The sequence below is a fragment of the Gossypium hirsutum genome, chromosome A07 (assembly GCF_007990345.1).
Source record: "Gossypium hirsutum isolate 1008001.06 chromosome A07, Gossypium_hirsutum_v2.1, whole genome shotgun sequence".
NCBI classification, from domain to species: domain Eukaryota; kingdom Viridiplantae; phylum Streptophyta; class Magnoliopsida; order Malvales; family Malvaceae; genus Gossypium; species Gossypium hirsutum.
The window spans coordinates 98,086,711-98,106,164 of record NC_053430.1 but is presented as its reverse complement, the minus strand read 5'-3'; the positions used below and the strand labels follow the sequence as shown (position 1 = coordinate 98,106,164).

Genomic DNA, 19,454 nt, shown 5'->3' with positions numbered 1-19,454 from the left:
TTGTAATTAGGTATCATCACTTGGATCTCACCAAAGCCTGCTACACATATCTAGTAATGATAACGGGTAGAATATTTTTATTTTTTTAATTATATGAATCTGTGAATTTGCATAAGAATTTGAATCTGCTTATTATTTGCAAATTATTTAAGTTTTACTACAAATCCAAATCCAAATTAAATATTATTCATAAAATTTCCAAATCCATAAAAAAATAATTTAAAATTATCTGGTGTGGCATTTGGAATATCTGGTGATGTTAAAATACTTTTATTTTTAAGAATTTAATCACTCAACTATGACACTGTTAATAATTTTTATCAACATGTTTATCTTCCGTTACTTATATAACACGTCAAATGAGGAAGTAAGCATTATGATTAGATTGAAAACTTTAATTTGAAAAAAAATAAAATAATTTAATTTTTTTATTTTTTAAATATATAAGGGACTAGTAACATATTTTGACCTTAATTAACTTATTTATTCATAACCTCATTTATCTCTTGAATCTAAAAAACGTGTAAAAATATTATTTTGAAAAAATGCATGAACTTTGGATCCTGGATTTCAAAGCCAAGAATAGAAAAAGAGATCACAATCACGCGTTTGCATTATTGATAAAACTGATCAAAGAATCAAAGTATTAATAATAATCATTCACACTGCAAGTCAATCCCTATGGCAGATAATGCTCAAAATGTGCAACTTGCAACCCCCAGCCATGGACATACCTCTATACAAACCTGCTTCTATGGCGTCTCTCAAAGTATCTCCAATCTCTATTTCCTTTCAAAAAAAAAAATGTCTTGGTTTCAAATGATTACTACCCTTTTTGTGGTAGCAATGACGGTGGGTGCATCTAATGCTCAACTCAGTGCCACGTTCTACGCCAAAACCTGCCCCAATGTCTCCACCATTGTTCGTAATGTGCTGCAACAAGCTCAACAAAATGACATTTGGATATTTCCCAAGCTAATTCGCCTTCATTTTCATGATTGTTTCGTCCATGTAACTACACAGTTTTTGCTCCATTATATACATATATACTATATATGCAAGCATGCATGCACTAACGGTATACGTGCAGGGTTGCGATGCCTCGTTACTGTTGAACGGAACGGACAGTGAGAAAACTGCGACACCGAACCTTTCCACAGACGGATATGCCGTTATCGATGATATCAAAACAGCGTTGGAGAAAGCTTGCCCTTGCGTCGTCTCGTGTGCTGATATTTTGGCCCTTGCTGCTCAAATTTCTGTTTCCTTGGTATGTTTTTTTATTGTTAATTTGATCCAATTAACAGTTTTATTATATTTAAAGAGTAAGTTTGGTTTGCAGGGTGGAGGTCCAAGATGGAAAGTTCCATTAGGAAGAAGGGATAGTAGGACCACGCACCGAGAAGGAACCGGAACCATCCCGACCGGCCATGAGAGTCTTGCCAATATTGCCACCCTGTTCAGGAGCATGGGATTTGATTCCACTGATCTAGTCGCATTGTCTGGTATGCACAAGCACTTATTAATAAATTCACCGCTTAAATCATTACTCAAGGATTGAACTTGATAACTATTCTTATATTAGGGTCTGAATTTTTTCTAGATCTAAATTAGGCCCTAAATTTGAAAATTATTTCAGCATTGGGACTTGAACTTAGTAATTATTCTAAAAAAAACTTCAACCTTAAAAAGTTTAGGTCTCAAAATGAGAACATTTGTCAAGTTCAGAGCCTTATACTTTAACAAAAAAATAAAATTTAAACCCTAATATGAAAATAATTACCAAATTCAAATGCTAAAAAGTGATTTAACCCATAAATTTGTTGTAATGACTACAAAGAATTCAACACACTCAATAAACAAATATTAAACCAAACCCAAGCACATGGAATATACTCAGATAAACAAACATTTAATGAGTTTTTTTTTTCTCATGAAATGTCGGTTGGTTATCAGGCGTTCACACATTTGGAAGGGCACGATGTGCTGCATTCATGGACCGACTCTACAATTTCAATAATGTATCAGGCAAAACTGACCCGACCCTCAACGCGACTTACGCGAACCCACTTAAACAACTATGTCCCAAAGGCGGATAATGTCACGAGTTTGATCGATCTCGACGAACAAACTTCCCTAACCTTCGACAACAATTACTTTTTGAATCTTCAAAACCGTAGGGGACTACTTCAAACTGACCAAGAATTGTTCTCCACTAATGGGGCAGAAACTGTGGCCATTGTCAACAGGTTTGCAAGAAGCCAAAGTCAGTTCTTTAGTAGATTTGCAAAGGCCATGATAAAGATGGGGAACATAAACCCTTTGATTGGTACCAATGGAGAGATAAGGCTTGATTGCAAAAAGACCAATTAGATTATATGAAATGAGGTTATATTAAATTTAAAGTTTTGGGTTTATGAAAATCCTTTAAGATTTGTGATTTTTTTTTAATAATGTTTCTGAATGTGTTTTATTTATTACACTAATGGGTATTCCCTTAAGAAGTATATGGAAGGGACATTATCCTATGATGTTTTGGAATAATAATAGTGCAATTTTAGTTCATTAATGACTGCAGGGGATAAGGTATTCTTTGGTTCTACTGAGAAGCAATGTGAGATTGAGGTTGTTGTTATTGCCACCAACGTGCACACCTTTTTCGGAAAAGCTACTCACCTAGTTGATAGCGCCAACAACATAGGGCACTTCCAGAGCAGTATTGACCTATGCCATCTCCGAAATGATGTGAAGAATAGAGCTCAGGATATCATTGCTAACTTCATAGATTGAGGGATTTGCCTAACCTCAGAAAGTCCGATGAATTGATGAAGAAGAATGGAGGATTTGATTTAGGGAAATTGAATCAATTGATTACTTATTTTGACTCATCTATTTTTGTGTGATGAATTTTGAAAGTAAATATACATCACACGCTGTCTACGAAAGCTGTTGTTAATTAGGCTAGATAATCTTTTAGCCTAAACAGTTTCGTAAATAAACTTGACTTTTAAACTTGAGCTACGCAAATAAATTCTTAAATTTTATTTGATAATATGATGTTAAAATAGTAATTAAAAATTTAAAAATCAGGTTAAGTAAAAGTGTGGAAGGAGAAATAGGAAATGATATATCTACAAAAATATATTTATAAATATCTACTTTTTTTTCATTTTCTAACATGACATATATTTATCAAAATAATAAATTCATAAATGAAGCCATTTAAAGGGGGGAATCATAAAGAAGACTTAAACAAATTCAGTCCTTCCCTTTTCTTTTCTTTTCTTTTTTCAACATTAACGATCATTATGGTTAGGTTTGGTCAAAAACTATAAGATAGGATTGAAAAGTTTGTTGCATTTAATGTTGTATTTGAGGGTGTGCATGATTGGAATATATTAGTGAGGACAAGATAACGGATCAAGTTTTCGTTTTGTTTGCAAAGGTATTTTTTATTATAAATATTTTATTTATAAAATTATTATTTTAATTAATAAAATTCATGTTAGAGAAAAAAAAGTATAATTTTGTATTTTTTATATAATCTTATGTATTTTCATAGAAAACTAAACTTTTAAATATATTTGTATTTTTAAACTTTTAAGAGTCAAAGATTAAATTGACAAGATGTGTAAAATTATGAGTTAAATTTGTTAGAATATGTAAACATAAGAGGGCTAAATTTGTTAGTCCGTTGATAAAAATACCACGTCAACATTTTGTTAATAATTTTAATGACATTAGTAACTAAAATAAAAAATTTTAAAACTGAGCCTAATAATTGAATAACTACTTATATAAATTACCCATGTTTAATTTAGACATTAACTTTATATATGAAAAATCAAAACCCAAGATTGGTTTAAGAAAAAGAAACAAATTTGAGAGGCTGAAGATAGCTTCACATGGTGGAAACAGGTAAAAATAATATTATTATGTTTAAATATGAAGAAGATGATATTGAAAACCCTTTGACCGCTCTTAAACTATCAAAATCATTCAGACCCACAAAATAGATTCATTGCATAATTGGCTTTGTGTCAGCTCTGCTGCTCTACAAACCACTAACCAGATGTATGGGTAATATTCTTTCTAATGTTAAAGGTAAATTTGTTCAGTAAATTAAATCCTAACGTATATATAAAACTTTATCTTATTTTGTCATCTTTTATTCTTTCAATCTTCCTTTCATAGAATAAAGTTTTCAAGTCATTTAATTCTTTATAATTTCATTTATAGTAGCAAAATGAAATAGTATAAGGAATTTTTTATTAAATTTTATCTTCAAAATAATAATAATAATAATAATAATAATAATAAAACAAGAATTGACACAATTTTATTTGCAAATGTCAACTAAATAACAATAAAATAACACATTGACCCCTAAGTTTAAAATGCAATGAAAAATATAAATTAAAATAATATATATATATATAACTTTCAATACCCAGAAAAATATGATGGCAAATTCACCTTACCCATGTGTCCAAAAGACCGACTGTTTAGGTATTCTCATTAGGTGAAGACAAGAACTATCTCAAGAGTTAACTATAAAAGCAATTCTACTAATCTGGATTTGCTGATCTCACTAGAAATATTAACATTATATTATGGTTCCATTCATCACCTTTATGCCTACACAACATAGAAGGTTAATTGTTACAACTTCGAACTGTAAATCAAGCAAGCAACATACAAGCTAAAGGGTAACACTACCTTACATATCTTCTACGGAACACCATAACAAGTTGATATTAGAATTGTTTTTTGGGTACACACTATAAATTCAACTTGCTTACAGGCCTCATCATACAGTAATAGGAAGTCCATATGAAATTAGTAGCAATAGGCGATCAAATCAATATATATTACTGCTACGCACTAATAACAACTTACAATCGAGTGGCTTCCTGAAATTAAAGTTGAAGCCTGGTTATAGCAACTCAATCAAATGTTGTCTTTGTTCCATTCCCATCCACTGGCAAGAGGAGCCCAATAGAGGATGAAGATTGTTGAAACTGCACTCAAATTAACATTTTCAGCTCATGAGATTAGATTCAAGCCTTCTTATATCAACTAAAACAAATGAAGTTTCAAATATACAATGAACTCAGCATAAGACAACACAGACAAACACAGCTCAACAATAGCAGCAGAAGTAGTAGTAACAACAACAACGTATTATTATTCTTGACGGCCAGATATTGCAATCTCGCATCCTCCATAGCTTGAAAGAATATTTACTAATAGTTCTTTATTTTTTCTGATAATTATCAAATAATAATTCTATTCTAACTAAACTGAGCTCTTCCAATAGTCCTAGTTCAACAAGATTTTTACCGGTTGAATGAATCAAAGAACAAATATTCAATTTTTTTGATAAGCACACATGTAAAGACAGATTCAAGGTTAACATAAGCGAAACAGTACCTGTTTTACAATCTCTTCACACTTACTAATCAATTGCTGAACTTTAGCAGCTCCAGATTCTCTTACCATACTGGTCTTTATCGTTATGGAGTCCACCTAATAAGTTAAAGAAATACAAATGGGAAGTTGTTGAGCAACTTCTGGTAGAAAGTAGAGACAACTTGGTACCATGGAATAAAAAGACATGTCGATTACCTCTGCTACCACATCTTCAACCTTCTTCTGCCTTGCTTCCAGCTCACACCGCTTAGACAACACCTCCGACTTCACACTGTTCAAATGTTTGGTAGATTCCTCAAACTTGAGATCTCTTTCTTTTTGTAACTGCCTTTTGTGTTCTTCCAATTGTCCAACTGGTAAAATAATAAAGATAAAAGGTTTAAGCACCTACATAGTGGTTTAAATTTAAAAATAGACAATAATACAACATAGCTGGAATAAGAACCTGCCTTTTCCTTCCCGTTCAATTAGTTTAGCTTCAAGTGACTTGTCTAACACAACATCATCACTTAACTTAGCTTTCAAACCCTTGCATTCTTTTTCAACTGATTTTGCAGAGTTCACCTATTAAAATGAACAATGCTATAAACAAGGTATTTAGCTTATTAAGTGGTTCTCAACCAAAGTAAAAAGGCTAGCATTCAAAAATCAAAACTTTTCCTTTTAGGAAACAAGTTATTCACTAATTTAAGGTAAAGGAGCAATAAGAGTTGCAACTTTATTAAAAGCTAAAACTGATATTTATTTGAAAATCCCAAGTAGGTTTATTTTTGTTCCCCCCCCCCTCCTTTTTTCTTTTAATGAGAAGGGGGTGGGAGAGGATTTTGTTCCAAAAGACAAGCCATAGAAAACTTAATAGTGGAAGCCAAAGAATTTGCTACTCAGTTTTAGAGAAAAGGCACAAAAAGGGACTGGCCCACAGTCTGTGTACCTGTTCATGTATAGCTTGCATCATGGCAAAGTGCTTCGACATTTTCTTTAGAGCCTGTAGCAACACCCAATATTAAGAATAAGTTATCCGTCGCTTTCTACCATATGAAGTTTGTAAGGCGTTCATGTCGACTAGATGCCCATGCACTTTAATGCTTTTCCAGATATTTAGCTTTCTGAATAATCTTTCTAGTTGGCTCTTCTGATGTATAATTAACTAGTAATGTTTCATATCTTTCTCCTATTTGAGATATTTTGTCACCTTTGTTTGATAAAATTATTGTTGAAAAGTGAGAAGGAAAAAAGTGCTTACTTTGATTGCTAATAGATACACAAAAGTTCAGATTTAACAGTATGAAAAAATATAGAAGCAAGCTTCCTAAGGGAAAATCTAAAGTTTGATAGCCCAATGATAGATCAATCTGTTCATAACTCAAATGCATGCATGTGAACATGCTTTCGCTCTGCTCATGTTATTTGTCTAAAGCTCCCAACAGAATCCAATCTTATAGGAGCAATACATGATTCTGGATTTTACAAACAGAACAGGATACAAAAGAGAGAGTGAAGCAAGAAGTTCATCGATAACATATGATTGAACACATTGAGGATGGGATACAAAGAGAAAGACAACAGGATCTTGAACAAAAGGTGAGAGAAAGACAACAGGATCTTGAACAAAAGGTGAGGTAAGCAATTTTTTAACTCTTATATGAAACAGATAAATGTGCTTTCTTCTAATATTAAGATTAATAAATTATGAACATTCTCGTGGTGCATTCTCTCATATGATTAATGATGATAAGTCTGACAATGACACCTGATACCATGGTTTATGACAATGAGCATACCTTGCTGTAGACCTCAACCGTGGCAGTTTTCTCCTGAAATGACTGAATAGCTGACCTTTCAGCATTCTTTGCCTCATCTCGAGCTAATTTCTTCTCCTCTAAAGCTCTCTTTTTGGCAAAATAAAAGTAAAGAAAGAAACACAGAGAATAATGTTTTAGTGCAAAAGGGCAGCCATACCATCCACAAAGGAGTGAATATCAAACTAACCAACCTACATCAAAAACTTCAATCAACATGTTAATTTACCAAAGAAAAGTAATTAGCACTATATTTACTTTTCATATAAATGCTAAGGGAAAACAACTTTAAATACTGCAAGATGATCACGGCACTTGCCATATGCCTGTAAGATCTAAAAACAAAGTTGAATCAAAGCTGAAACTTTAGATACTAGAAAAATGTACAAGTATAAACACCTCTACTTGAAAGGATGTGATAAGAATTGAAAGGTCCCAAATCGGATATGCAACTACTCCATGGTTCTAACAAGGATGAAAATAATGATTAAATTAAAAAGTGGGGGATGAAAGTAATAAGCAATAACAGGGCATGAGAAAAAGCCTCCTACAACCACAAAAGGAAAAGAAAATCATATAAAGTTTTAGATGTGCATGTAAGGTTTGATGACAACAATGCTATAATAATATAAAGGTGGTTTCAGGCTTGATAGCAAACACATAAATCAGGGTACATATGCTAGCAGGATAATTAGGTCCTCAGTGGAACATATTCTATTTTATGCTTTCTATCCAAGTTAGATGCCCTAGTCATGCATGCCAGAGACAATTTTTGGTCACAAAAATTAGGACAGCTATGTATAATGTGTCTTGGTGTAAGCTAGAATTTCCCAAATCCTGAGACTAAAAGTGTAATTACACAATACCACTGGTAGAAAAATAAATAACCATATATAAAAACACAAACCACAAAAAAATAAACTCATACGAGAATCCCATTAGGAGTAGCATCATTAGCATATATACTTGGTTTATGAGAATCGGTAACAGCAATGCTTTACTTATCTGAGTCATAATCACCTAAGTTTAACTTAATAAGAAGGAATATGCACCTGTAGTTTATCTGGTGACTGAACTATTTTTGAACGCAGATTTGCATTTTCTTGAACACTTTGAACCAGGTCAAACTCAGCCTTCGAAATCTGTAAAGAAGAGGCTTGTCATAAAAGGCAATAATAAATAGCACTAATGCTTAAAGAGGGGAAACTATAACGCACGTATAAAGCCAAAATCACATTGAACCTAAAATTATAAAACAGTTGCTGAAAAAAGGGAATCTACATTAGGATCAAATGGTGGTCTAATCATTAAAAAAAAAAAGGAAAGAAAGATCATCTCACGTATTGTCACCGTGTCTACATATATAGGTTAACTCTCCTCTCAAAGTTGAACACTTGTCGCCATGTCTACATCAGTGAAATAAAGCTTTTGTAAGGAGTGCTAACATTCTAACCTTCTCATCCATTTGCCCAGTCTTCTCCTTCAAATTCCGAAAAGAAGTTCTCAGTGACATCTGGTTACTGTTGAGGCCAGCAATCATCTCTCGCAATTCTTTAACTTTTGATTCTACCTCTTGAATTAGTGGCAACTCCCTTTCTCTTGCTTCACTGTAACCTGCAATCTCTGCATTCAACTGCATGGAAGAAATATGGTGAAAATTGATCTTTATGCTAAAGTATCACATGTCATTCTGCAAATACCTGAGAAATCTTAGCCTCCCACTCCTTCCGCTGATCATCTAGAAGGGCCAGTTCCTCTACAATCGGTCTTAGAAGATTCAATTTTGTTTCTCTGAGATGGAAATCAACAAACAAAATACTTCAATGCATGCAAGGCTGGAAACAATTGGAAAACTGATTAAAGGAAATTTACTGTGATACACTGTTGGTTGGGAACCAGAATTTCTAATAAAAGGCCATCAGAAAAGAAGACTAATCTGAGAAAATTGGGATTAAAAATATCTGTATACCATGAAAAACTGCTATAATGGTCATTAGACTGACTTCCACTTACAGCAGAAGGGTATATCAATATCATCCCAGAAAACCACAACGTGACACATCATATAGGCTTTTCCATGCCAATTACAAGGATTAAGAACTTACTAAAACATTTCAAATTATTGAAAATTATGAAACCATTTATGCTCTATGCTGACATAGTAAATTTAAATAAACATTTCACATCCAAACTACTTGAACCTACAACTGAACTGATTAAAGAGGGCTATATAACAATTTCTTGTTTCTAAGCCTAAACCACTAAATGAGGCAACTAAAATTGAAGTAAATCAAAACCAAAACTTTTCAAGTCAGGCAATGCGTACTTATAAAGACAAAAATTGAGGATTCCGCTGAGGAAATGCTCGGTCCGACGTGGATCAGGTTTGATCAAATCCCTAAGGTTAAATTGCATCGGACAATTAAGAGAAGCCATCACATCTCTTAGTCTGCTATACAAATTCATAACCTGGAATGACCCAATTAGAAGATCTGGGTTCTCAATTTGCTCCAATGCTGAAAACTCAACTTGCCCTTGGTCTTCCCTGCAAAAAGCAAATAATATTATTAAGAAATATCAAACAAAGAAGAAGAAAGGAAATTGGTTTTAGGAGGAGGGAAAGGAGCGGACTCGTTGAGAGCATCAAGGTAGATAAGGAGGCATGTGTAAAGATTAGAGACGAAATCGGGTTTGATATTCTTGAAATCGTTGTCAGTGACGGCAGCGATCTGTGACTCCGCCAGGATTGAAATTATGTCACTACGTGAGAGTATAGGGTAATCGAAAGACGACATTTTCTGGGTTTGGATTTGAGTGGTTGGTTGCCAAGAAAGTGAGGGATAAATATCAGTGAGAGTGTTATGGGACAAAATTAAAACTGGAAAAAATAAATAAAACAAGGTGAATTAAACAGTGTGTTTTGGCCTTTAGTTAAACGGAGGTTAGCAGCGAAGTGGGTAGAGAAAAGGGTTAGCAGCGAAATGGGACCAATTGAAGCCCCCCTTCAAACACAGCTGATGTCCTCAAAAGAGAAACCTTCTTTTTCTACATAATTAGCAATACCAAAGCAAAAGATACATACATTAGTCAAGCTTTAGTTGGATTTTTTTTAAAATAAACCAGTAATATGATTCAAATATGAAACTAAGTCAATATAATACTATTCTTTCCCCAGAAACGCATAAGTCAAATTAGAAACAAAGATGACAACATCACGCTAATGAACTCCTGGACTGAATACATTTACAGCCATGAATTATACACAGCCATCAAATTTTCAATTCCAACTACTTAGTTATAGGCCTATGATGAACCAATTCTAACTTCTATTAATAACCAAAGAGATTAAGAGGTAGCCAACACAAAACACATATAAGAGAAGTTAAACATCAATAACTATTACAAAGCAGTTAATAGAAACCTCATAAACACTATAGAATAATAAATAAATAAATAAAGTAAAAAGAGATACCCAGGATTGGAAAAGCTGGTACAAACTTCTTCTCATTTTTTCACACCGAAAATCACATATCTTCTCTCATCAATAATCACAAACCATTAATCATCATACAAGACCACTTTTTTATTCCATTTACAAACAAATTCCGATCTGTGCCAGTTCAATTTCTTACACCAAGTCAACCAAAATACCACGATAACTCAGATAACCTAACCCCCAAAATGAAATCTACAAACTACACTAAAATCAAACTTCTCAAAATTAAACACACACAATCTTAACCTTTTGCCCGTACAATTTTGCAGGAAAAAAAACAAATCTAAACACAAACCAAATAGCAAAATTATCGAATTTTGAAAAGAAAAAAAGAATGCCTTGGCTCTAAGCTGGAATGCAAAGCACCCAGGATTACATACGGATAAAAGTACTAAGTAACCAGGGTAATTCTTTAGAAAAAAAAAAAGTAACTTTTCAGGAACTAAGCAATGAAAAGGAAAGGGAGAATAATAAAAGAAAAAGAACAAAGACAAAATAATGAAAAAATGGAATAATGAAAAAGGGGGCTGCAGCCTGAAAGATCGGAGGAACAAAATGAGTTAGGGTTTTTAAGACATGGAATGTGTAGTAATGCGTTCTCAAAAGGCGTTGTGTGCGCAAGGAATATAAGGAATAAAGGTGACCAAATAAACAGAACCTAAAAATCCTTACATGCAAATTTATATGGAAATATATCAAAAGAATATATATACATGCTCATTTCATTTGCAGATGCATGCAGCAAAATTTATATAGAAAGTGCCAAATAAACATTGACAGACTTGCAGACAGGAAACAACAATCAAATAAAACAGCACACATCAATGTTATTCCAAACAAAATTATGAGATTGTAGAGAGATACCTTGGGTGCATATGAATGGCCAAGCCAATCGAAGGACCAATTGAAGCCCCCCTTCAAACACTGCCGAAGTCCTCAAAAGAGAAACTTCCTTTTGCTACATAATTAACAATACCAAGCGAAAGATAAGTACATTAGTCAAGCTTTAGTTGGATTTTTTTTTAAATAAACCAATAATATGATTCAAATATGAAACTTTGAAAGAAAACAATCACAGTAAGATCAAAAAGGCAAATACATTGTGTTCTTTATAAGGAAGAAAACAACAACACATAGTTAACATCTTCTAATGCAACACAATAACCCTTCTTAACTACTTTGTAATATAAAACAATCTCTTCGGTTCAATTACATCCCTAATTCCAACCAATGCCATGCATTTAGATATTACCTAAATAGTTCAATCGAAATCCATTTCCGAATCATATACACACCAGCACACAAACAATCCCAACTAAGTTCATCGATAAGCTCCAGTCAACCATTTTAAAGAAAATCCACCCCAATCCTTACTGGTGAGTGCAAGCACCTAGCGGTATGAAAAGAAACCCAAATATGCATTGGTCCATGAAATGACTAATATTCACCACCTTAGCAACAGGTAAATTCCGAGACTGAAAAAAATTCACAAATCTTCCATTCCAAATATGACAACGTTCTTCTAGTTAAATTGAGGTTAATTGATGCAAAAATCTCTTGCTTTCAATTCTATTAGAAAGCACACAACAATGCCATACAAACTGCATTTTTCCTTGAAAAAGGAAAATCAAACAGCACTTGTATAAGGTAATAATTATCAAACCATTGGTCAAAGAAAGTTTTTAAATTCTCTTTTAAGCTAACCCAAAACAAACAATCAAAAGAAAAAAAAAAAGTTAATTCAAAACCAGAATGCATTGAGAAATCAAGTAAGACAACAAATGAAGAAGAAATTACTAATGCAATTGTTAAAGAATATATCCAACAAGTCATTTTTTCAGTCTCATATAAGAAACAACAACCAATAACCAAATCAAAATTATGTTAATCTAAGGGTTGCGACTAGAACCTATTCATTTAAAAGATTACAACTCAATTTCCCTTCATGTAAACATGCTATAAACCTAGGTAAGCCAGATGAATATTATTCTAACTTTAACCAAAATCTGAGTATTTTCACCTCATGGATATATCAGTAATCACACAAAACTTACCATTCAGCTGATATATAGAGATGGGTCTACCTGAAATTTTCAATCAAAATCCATTTGCAAATCATACCCACCAGCACACAAACAATCCTAACTAAGTTCATCGATGAGCTCCATTCAAAACTATTTTAAAAAATATCTACCCAATCCTTACTGATGAATGCAAACACCTAGCAGTATGAAAAAAAAAAGGTCCATGCATACACGAATCAAGACAATCTCCACTATGACCATGAAACCCAAAACAGCACAATACGAAATGCAAAAAAAAATTGGATTGAAGAACAACTAAACCCTAGTACTGAATAACAACCTAGAACATTAAAACTTGACACAGAATGACAACAGATGTTTCCCCTTCTTAGACAATCGTAATTTAAAATTGTCAAAAGAGAAACAGTGAAAAACGAATAAATTGTCAAAAGAGAAACGCGAACATTATCAGCTTCAGTAAATAACAAAATTGAAGAAATCAAACAGATGAAACCTAGAAAATGAGAACAAAAACGGATAAAGAACAAATCATTCCAAGAAAATGTCGTTATCAACAATGTAAATGCCAGATGAAATCTTGATTGCAGTGGTTGTTGAATCAATCACTAAAAGAAAAGGAAAGTGGAAAAAGATTGACCGATTAGTACCTTTTTAGAGATGATTTTCAATAAGACGAAGCTAACAAAAAGCAGAGAGAGCTCTACTAAAAATCGGATATGAGAGTCAAATCCAAACCACGGAAGCGGTAGAGTAGATACATTTAATTACTGAGAAGACCGCCACAAACAATCGTTACGATGTCGGCGGCAGCGGTGAGAGTGAGAGAGACTTCTGGGTGAAAAAAAAAATCAAAATAATGAAAAAAGGAAGATAAATATCACACAGTCTTTTTTTTTTTGTGACGTCTCCTTTTCAAATTCCCCTACATCCGAATTTGTTTTAGGTTTTTAAGCGGGAAAATATATTGAGGAGGAAGAGAGCTGCACTCCGGTGGTATCAGTTGGGCCGAGGGAGATGGAGAAGGAAGAAGAGGAGTAAAGAGAGAAAAATACAAAATAAAAAAGGAGCGAAAACCCATATGCGACCGTCACGTGAAAAAAAGCAAAAAAAAGGGGAAATTTCTCTTCAGTCCTTGTAATTTTTTCCGTAAACTATTTTCTACTTTTTCCTTTAACATATTTGAAATTTAGTCCTTATACTTTTAATTGGTAGCCATGTAACTTAACTAAAGAAAAGACTTTATATTAACCTAGATTTAACAAAATAATTTTAATAATGTTAACAATTTAACTTGAAATTTTGCAAAGTAAATGGACTACATTCCTAGAAAAAAAAAAGTATATGGCTTAAATTTCATATTTACAAAAATTGGAGAGATCTATGAAATATTTTAACCTTCTTAAAATACATCCTATATAGATAACACTAATAATATCTTCGGTATATATAACACATATGTTGACGAATAAATTAATTTATCATTATATATACTACCATATTGAAACTTTGAACCTCGAAACTTGATGCCTTAAAACCCAAAACATAGGCATTATGTATATCAAACCCTAAACTTGAAACCCAAACTATAAACCTTTAAACATTAAAACCCTTAAAAACCTAACCTCAACCCTTAAACCCTAACCATTAACCCATATACATAAGTAATAGCCTTAAATCCATAACTACTAATCCCCAAACAATATAACCTCAATTCTAAAAACTTAAACCATAACCTTTATAAATCATAAACCTTGAACCATATAAACCCTTAAAAGTATAAGGTTTAAGGTTAAGGGTTTGGGCTTTATAGGTTGAGGTATACGGATTGGGGGTTGAGGGTTGAGTGTTATGGTTTGTAGTTTGAGGTTTTTAGTTTAGAGCTTATTGAATTGTTTTTTGAGTTTAATGCTTAGAGGTATGATTTTTGTGGTTAAGGATTATGGTTTAGGATTTTGAGTCTCCAATTTTAGTTTTATGGTTTATAATTTATAGTTTATGGGCCTGAGTTTTGAGGTTTGTGTATTTGGTGGTTTAGGGTTTGTAGTTTATGGTTTGGTGTTTATATGTATAGTGGTTAGTGATTTATGATTTGAGTTTAAGGGTTTAATGGTTAATAGTTTGGCGTTTGTGTTTTAGGGTTTAACTTCTAGGGTTAAAAATTTAGATCCATCAGCTAAATGGTTAGATATTATGGTTTTACGTTTTAGGGGATATATGATTGGGATTTATGGCTTGGAGTTAGGGTTTAAGTCCATAGGGTCAAGGTTAAGTGTTAGATGATGGTTTTTTGTTTTAGATTTCATGTTTTGATTTTAGGGTTTTAGGTTTATGGTTATGAGTTTGAGGGTTGGATGTTGTATTTTGGGGTTTGGGTTTTGATTTTGGAGTTTGGGGTTGAGTTTAAGTTTTTGTGATTTCGTCACTTAATGTTTGGGGTTATAGGTTAATGGTTTTGGGTTTGGAGGTTAGGTATTGCCAAGTACTAAGTGGGCTTGTTTTTAAGTCATTTAATGTTTTTTTTAGTTTTTAGTTTTATTAGTTTAGATTCAATTATTATCAAAATAAGCGTTTTTACGCATAATTTAACATTAGATAACCTAATGAGCCAATATGTGCCTAAGGTAGTATTAACAAGCTTAATCGAGTGTATAGAAAACCAATTTTTAGGCTTAGAAATATCAAGAACGACAATCAGATCACAACACGGCAAAACTAACTCCTAAGTTTAGGTTCGAAGTTGTGTGTCGTAACACCGTTGTGATGAGGGTTAGAATTAAGTCAGGGGCATTTTCGTCTGTGCAATAAAATTTTATATGTTTTAAGGCATGTATTTGACTTAGTTAGAGTAGTACAATTGCCTATAAATAGCAAGGCTTGGGCTGAGTTTAAAGGGGAGAGTTGACCTAGATAGAGAACTTTCTTTATAGTTTTTTTTTTAATTTTAGTTTAGTTTTATGTTTCTATAAGTGGAGTTCTTTCTATTCCGATGTGAAGACGATTGCAAGCAGAGATTGTTCCCAAATCGCGCTTCCATTAATTTATTCATGAGCTTTCTCTTATCTTTTATTGCTTTACTTATATTTCGTTAACTTGATCAATTAATGTTTGTATGAATATTGGAATGAAATCTTATGTTTTATTTATATATTGCATGATTCAGTTATTTGATTGATTAATCGATTAAATAATTGTTTATCTAAAATTGAGTGTTTATTCAAGAGACTTAGTATACTGGGAAGTGGCGACCCTAGTAGAATATCTAGGCAGGGGAGACTGAGAGGAGATCCTGCTGAGTAAAACTTGTGTTGAACGGTGAGACCAAGTGTAATGACCCAAAAGTCAGTGGAGTCGAAAATGGTGGTTTTAAAATGTTATTTTCCGATGATAGAATTTTTAAATATTATTTATTAATATTTATGAGGGTATTACAGTATTATATTGAGGTTTGGTCTAATAATTTTAAATATTTGGAAAGCTAGACAAGGTATAAGTGTATCGGTTCTAAAGTAGGTGGTTTTGGAAATTGAGGTATCAGGACCTTATTTCTATAAATTTGACTCATAAATATTTTTATTAAATTTTTATAGAGTTATATTAGAGGCGAATTGAATTTCGATTATGTAATTTTGTCGAATTAGTGTTTAATTTAAGTATAGGGACTAAATCACGGAAGTGATAAATGTGTGATTTACTAAAGAATTTTAATTAGAACTTACTGAAAGGGACTTAAAAGATAATTATACCAATAGATTAATAGTGGACGACAATGTGGCTGTTTAAAATGATGAATTGTGTTATAAGTGTTAATAATAATAATAATAATAATAAATGAAATGAGATGAAACATATTTTAATTAATAAAATAAAGTTGATGGAAGAAATGAAAGACATTTTCATATGTTCTTTCATGCAAAATCGAAAAAGAGAAGAAGAGAAAAAGGGAGAACGACAATAGGGCTTAAAATTTTTAAACTTCAAACTGGTTAGTGTAATTTAGCCTTTTTCTCGTAATTTTTATGTTTTTGAAATCTTGATACCATAAGTTAGTTGACCCATGTTGAATTTTTCAGTACTGTTAAAGATTTTGGATGTTATCATTGTTAAGTAGTTAAAGCTCTAGGGATTTATTTGATAGATTTTTAGGATAGAAATGAAAGATGACTAAATTGTGAAGTTAATTGTTGATTTTGAGTAATAGGGACCAAATTGTAAAAATTTTAAATTTAGAGGTATAAATGAGAATTAGGGAAATTAATTTGGCTTTGAGTGAATTTGATATTAAATTTTGGGGTTAAATATGGAAGTTAAGTTAGTCCCGACTTTAGAGACTAAATTGAATAAAGTGTAAAAGTTGTATAAATTTGCAATTAAATGTGAAATTGTTTGTGTATTAATGATATGTATGGTTTATTTATTTTCGTACCTAACGCCAACTAAAATTCCTCAAAAATAAGGGAAAAGGTAAAGTCATTGATGAATAGCTCAGAGATTACGGTTTGTGTTTTTATAATCTAAACTATTCAAAAACGTTGCTTTTATACATTGCATTATTTGGTAAGTATATATATAAGGAGAGTTATTCCTTTGAAATAATTTCATGAGATGTGGATTTGATATGAAAATGATATGGTTGGATCCACGTGTTTGAGTCCAAGTTACATTAATAGGGGAAGTAAACGGTAAACTCGAGATAACAACTTAAGATGGTAATGATTTGAAAATGGCAATGCTATTGAATAGTAAATGTGATAGAATGGAGTGAAATATGAATTGGAAACATGAATTGGAAACTAAAGTAGTGAATGGATATGTATTTAAGGAATGATGTTTAATTAAGTATTAAATGAATTGAACTATGATTGAGATAATATTGCATAGCATCATTTAATTTAATTTGAGCATATAATTGTATTGCATTTTACTTTATGTTCGGATTATAGAAATACCGTTGAATTATACTCAACATGCGATTTTGTTTTTGTGTATAGCTTAGGTACTTATCGATTCAATAGTCTACTCAGCATCTAACGACCAGCCCGAACTCAACTGTTGGTGAACTGTTCTTTTGATCTTGGCATGTACCCAGGATGTTCTAGATATATGTAATGTTCATTTTGTGTCCTGATGGTATTTGAGTTCTAAGTTTGTAAGTATTGTGTATATATGTGTGGTTGGTAGGAATGATCATTTTGAAGGTGTCTTGCTAGAGTAATTTGATGATATGCATGATGATTAGACAGTTGAGGTGTTATGTTGGTTGAGTTTTTGGTTAATTCATAGTTGTGAGAATGATAGTAAAGATATTGTAACAACCTGTTTTTAGTGGTGTCAAAAATAGTGGATTCGGGACCACCAAATCCAACGAGTAAGTTAGTAAATATTATTATTTAATATTTATGAGTCAAATGTGATTTTAGAAAGGTTTTTGATTTGATAATTTATGTTATTTAAGTGATTTATTAAGTTCAAGGGGTAAGACCCTAAGGTCAAGTGGTTTTAGAAAATGAACTATCAAGACCTCGTTTTTATAAACTGAGTCGTAAATATTTTTATAAATATTTACAGAGTGTCATTAAAGTGGTATTAAAGTTTTATTGAAAATTTTTAACGTTTCAATAGTTAATTAATTAAAAGGGACTAAAATTATAAAAGATGTAAAATTTGATCACTTTTTGATTTGAGTGATTAAATAGCTTATTGAATAAAGGAAAAGGGACTTAAATGGTAATTAAACTATTTAAAGAGTTAGTGGACGGTTTTGGGTAATTAAAAGCTTGAAAATTGGTTGAATTTTAAATTGACAAAATTATAATTTTATAATTAAACTTTAATTAAATAAAAGAAAAACCATTATCACCATTTTCATGTCTTCTTCACCGATTGTAAAGAAGAGAAGGGAACTATTTTAGACCTAGGAATTTCGGCATGTTCAAAAGCTTAATTGTTATGTCATTTTAGTCTCGTTTCTTTTAATTTTTATGTTTTTGAGATCGTTGCAACTAGGCCTAGTTAATCCGTACCTTTGATTTTGAAACTGTTAAAAATTTTGAATGTTGCCATTGATGAATCTAGTGATTTTTTATGTTACATTATGAATTTGAAATATTGGTTGGTATTTAAATGTATTTTGTTAAGGGATTTTTGATGAATTTTCTAATTAGGGACTAAATTGTTAAAATAGTAAAAATACAAGGGTCTGTTGTGAAATTATTACAAAAATGGGTTGTATTGAATACCATGAATATTCGGCTAGCATGGGTTTGCATTAAAAATGATTAATTTGCATGTTTTAAGCTCAAAGACCAAATTGAATAAAAGTAAAATGTTAGGGGCAATTTTATAAAAATGTAAAAAAATTAGATTTCATAAAATAAATTGTTTTACTATTTGAATTAATAAATTGAATGAAATTATTAATTTAGATAAAGGTCAAGTGGAAAATCGAGGAGAATGAAAATTTACTAAAATGCCCTTATACTTTGACATTTCTATAATTTAGCCAAGTTCATACGGTTAGAATTTAACATCTATATGAATTTTTTTGAGTAGATTAACATAGTACAGCTTGTATATTTATTTTTAATTGTTGATAATTAATGGTAATTTAAGATATAATATTGAATTTGTGATTTGGTGTGTTACGGGGGATTGGAGTGGAGATGAGTATGAAGTGATGTATAT

The 19,454-nt window shown here is 31.8% G+C and overlaps 1 protein-coding gene and 1 pseudogene across 1 annotated transcript; one reads left to right on the top strand and one right to left on the bottom strand.

Moving 5' to 3' along the window:
* Positions 1 to 728: 728 nt before the first annotated feature.
* On the top strand, positions 729 to 3,006 carry LOC107926453 (peroxidase A2-like; annotated as a pseudogene).
* A 1,582-nt stretch (positions 3,007 to 4,588) lies between these two features.
* On the bottom strand, positions 4,589 to 13,818 carry LOC107926545 (kinetochore protein NUF2 homolog). Its single transcript, XM_016857429.2, has 13 exons — positions 13,421 to 13,818; positions 11,593 to 11,686; positions 9,864 to 10,277; positions 9,559 to 9,777; positions 8,933 to 9,023; positions 8,686 to 8,865; positions 8,285 to 8,374; positions 7,215 to 7,322; positions 6,365 to 6,418; positions 5,883 to 5,997; positions 5,629 to 5,786; positions 5,434 to 5,529; positions 4,589 to 5,021 (listed from the first exon to the last, which is right to left on the bottom strand). Exons 3-13 carry the CDS (start codon positions 10,025 to 10,027, stop codon positions 4,947 to 4,949), a joined length of 1,350 nt encoding a protein of 449 aa, XP_016712918.1. The 5' UTR covers positions 10,028 to 10,277; positions 11,593 to 11,686; positions 13,421 to 13,818; the 3' UTR covers positions 4,589 to 4,946.
* Positions 13,819 to 19,454: the final 5,636 nt, after the last annotated feature.

Bases quoted from the DNA above. Each gene is read 5' to 3' on its own strand.
- LOC107926545 (XM_016857429.2), bottom strand. From the start codon at position 10,027: ATGTCGTCTTTCGATTACCCTATACTCTCACGTAGTGACATAATTTCA. The intron at 8,866-8,932 runs GTATTTGCAGAA...TCTTCCATGCAG, and splicing joins GGGAGGCTAAGATTTCTCAG to TTGAATGCAGAGATTGCAGG. The intron at 5,787-5,882 runs GCAGGTTCTTAT...TTATTTTACCAG, and splicing joins AATTGAACGGGAAGGAAAAG to TTGGACAATTGGAAGAACAC.